Source organism: Phaethon lepturus, unplaced genomic scaffold (assembly GCF_000687285.1).
Source record: "Phaethon lepturus isolate BGI_N335 unplaced genomic scaffold, ASM68728v1 scaffold24916, whole genome shotgun sequence".
Classification (NCBI taxonomy): Eukaryota; Metazoa; Chordata; class Aves; order Phaethontiformes; family Phaethontidae; genus Phaethon; species Phaethon lepturus.
Genome location: NW_010548638.1, coordinates 6,996 through 8,948, shown reverse-complemented (window position 1 = coordinate 8,948; position 1,953 = coordinate 6,996). Strand labels below are relative to the sequence as shown.

The following is a 1,953-nucleotide window of genomic DNA, read 5'->3' as shown; positions in this document are numbered from 1 at the left end:
GTCGAGCCGTGCAGGGTGATCCCAACAACTGATGAATTGTCCCTAATGAGAAGAACGGGAGAGGACTCCTGGGACTGGTGCTGGCCCGGTAATCCAGGGAAAGGAGTTCTAGAGCTTTCAGCTGGAAGTCAGTAATGGAACATTAGTGAATGAAATATCAGTACTTCAGTGCAAAGGGATGAACTTCAGCTGTGCACAGCAATTGTGAGAAGTAAGGGAAGTACTGAGTCCTTACGTGGCTGAAGCATACTGGGGGAAATTGAGCTTCTCCCACGGCTGAAGCTCTGGGAGCCTGAATGAAGAGCAACACGAACAAACACCTTTTCCTAGGAAATACTGTGCTTCTGTATGTGTTCACAGCATTTTTCTCCAGTGAGGTGTCCAAATATGTGTTTTCTGTGGAAATAAGGAATGTTTCCAAACCTTGGAGTCCCTTTTCATAATTTCAGAACTGTGAGTGCATACTAAAACAGCTTTCCTTGTTTTCAAGGGGTTGGTGCTATCTATGTTCGCCGTCGACCGCGTGTCAGGCTAGAACCCCTGCAAAGTGGAGGAGGCCAGGAGAGAGGACTGCGGTCTGGGACTGTGCCCACTCCTTTAGCAGTAGGCCTGGGGGCAGCATGTGAAGTGGCACAGCAGGAGATGGAGGTATGTGGGAGAAGATATTTGTCTTGGATTCCAGAAAATAGTATAACAGGGGTAGTTAGATCTTGGATTGCTTAAGTCTTTTTGTGTCCGTGTGCCTGAATTAAATTTGATTCATGTGTTGTAAAATTAAGTAAATGTTTTGAGATATTCAAGGATGTTTTAGGGTAATTGGAAGTTGATTTTCAGCTTGCTTAAGTTTCTTTTTTCTTGAAGTGGTTTGAGTCATGGTTTTCTACAACACGTTTACAGTTTTGGTGAAATATGGCTTTAAGTGCTTCTATTCATCTCTCCATTCTGCAGACGTGTATTAGCAGCATCTCTGAAATGAAATAAATCATGTTTATGTAATGTATATTGAAAAAAACAAGACTTCCTAGTCCATTATCATACCTATTAAATGTGTATAAGTTCAAGTTTACTGCAGCTTTGCAGCTAATAATTTGGTGGGTTTTTTTCCTAGTTTGGACAGTAAAGTTTATTTGCTAGGTCTGGTGTCTAAGCCTCTGTGTGCTGCTATATCTGTTTGTGGACACCAATGCATTCCTTACAGCTGAAATGTTTTTACATCCTTTAACATAGTGCCAATGGGATCCATAAATGAGGTCTGTGCCCATAGGATTAAGCTTCTTCCTGGGAGGACAGGCCATCTGAGCTGGGTGCTTATGGAAGCCGCCTTAGAGGCTGGAGAGCCTGCAGAGCCTGAATTTTGCATGAGCCTCAGATCTGGATTCTTGTTCTTGCGTAGCAGAGTTTTGGCATTTCTAAACTAAATAATATTTGAGATAGCCTTGTTTTCTTCTAAAGCTTTTTCAAGCTTGTAAACAAGCATGAATTGCATGTGTGTGTCTGGCCTTTTCTGTGCACTGGAGCTGATATCATACCTTACTGCTTTTTAGCACTAAGTGACCTCAATTTTTAGTCTAGAATGAGATGCTGCACATAGGCAGTTCTCATCGCGTAGGTTACATGTTGTAAAAGCTGAGGTCACAGTAATTTGCAAGTCCATGTCTTTGTGTAGTGTAGTGTGAGAGCTTCTAGGAGACTAAGGAGCACTTACCATAACAGATGCCCTTTCTTAAGTCGCAAAATGCATCATCTTATGTATTACTTAACTTGTCTTTAAACACAAAGAACTCAGTGCTTTTAAGAAAGCCAATTTGGCAGCTTGTATATGTAGATCTTTCTGAATGGTTTGGAATATTTTTGAAGGCTGAGGTAGCTAGGACCAAACTGGTAATTCTCTTTTAAAACAGTCTCTAGATTAGGCAAAGTTTGACAGTTTCTTTTTAAGTTTCAGATGTGTTC

General features: G+C 41.4%; 1 protein-coding gene across 1 annotated transcript in view; it reads left to right on the top strand.

The window, feature by feature from the left end:
- Positions 1–490: 490 nt before the first annotated feature.
- The window catches only part of LOC104623077 (cysteine desulfurase, mitochondrial), a gene marked incomplete at its 5' end in the record, with an annotated part of 5,365 nt that continues 3,902 nt past the window's right edge, over positions 491–1,953 (top strand). The window contains one exon of the mRNA XM_010290046.1: positions 491–648. Coding sequence (XP_010288348.1) covers positions 491–648 — 158 coding nt within the window. The remainder of the gene's footprint in view (positions 649–1,953) is intronic.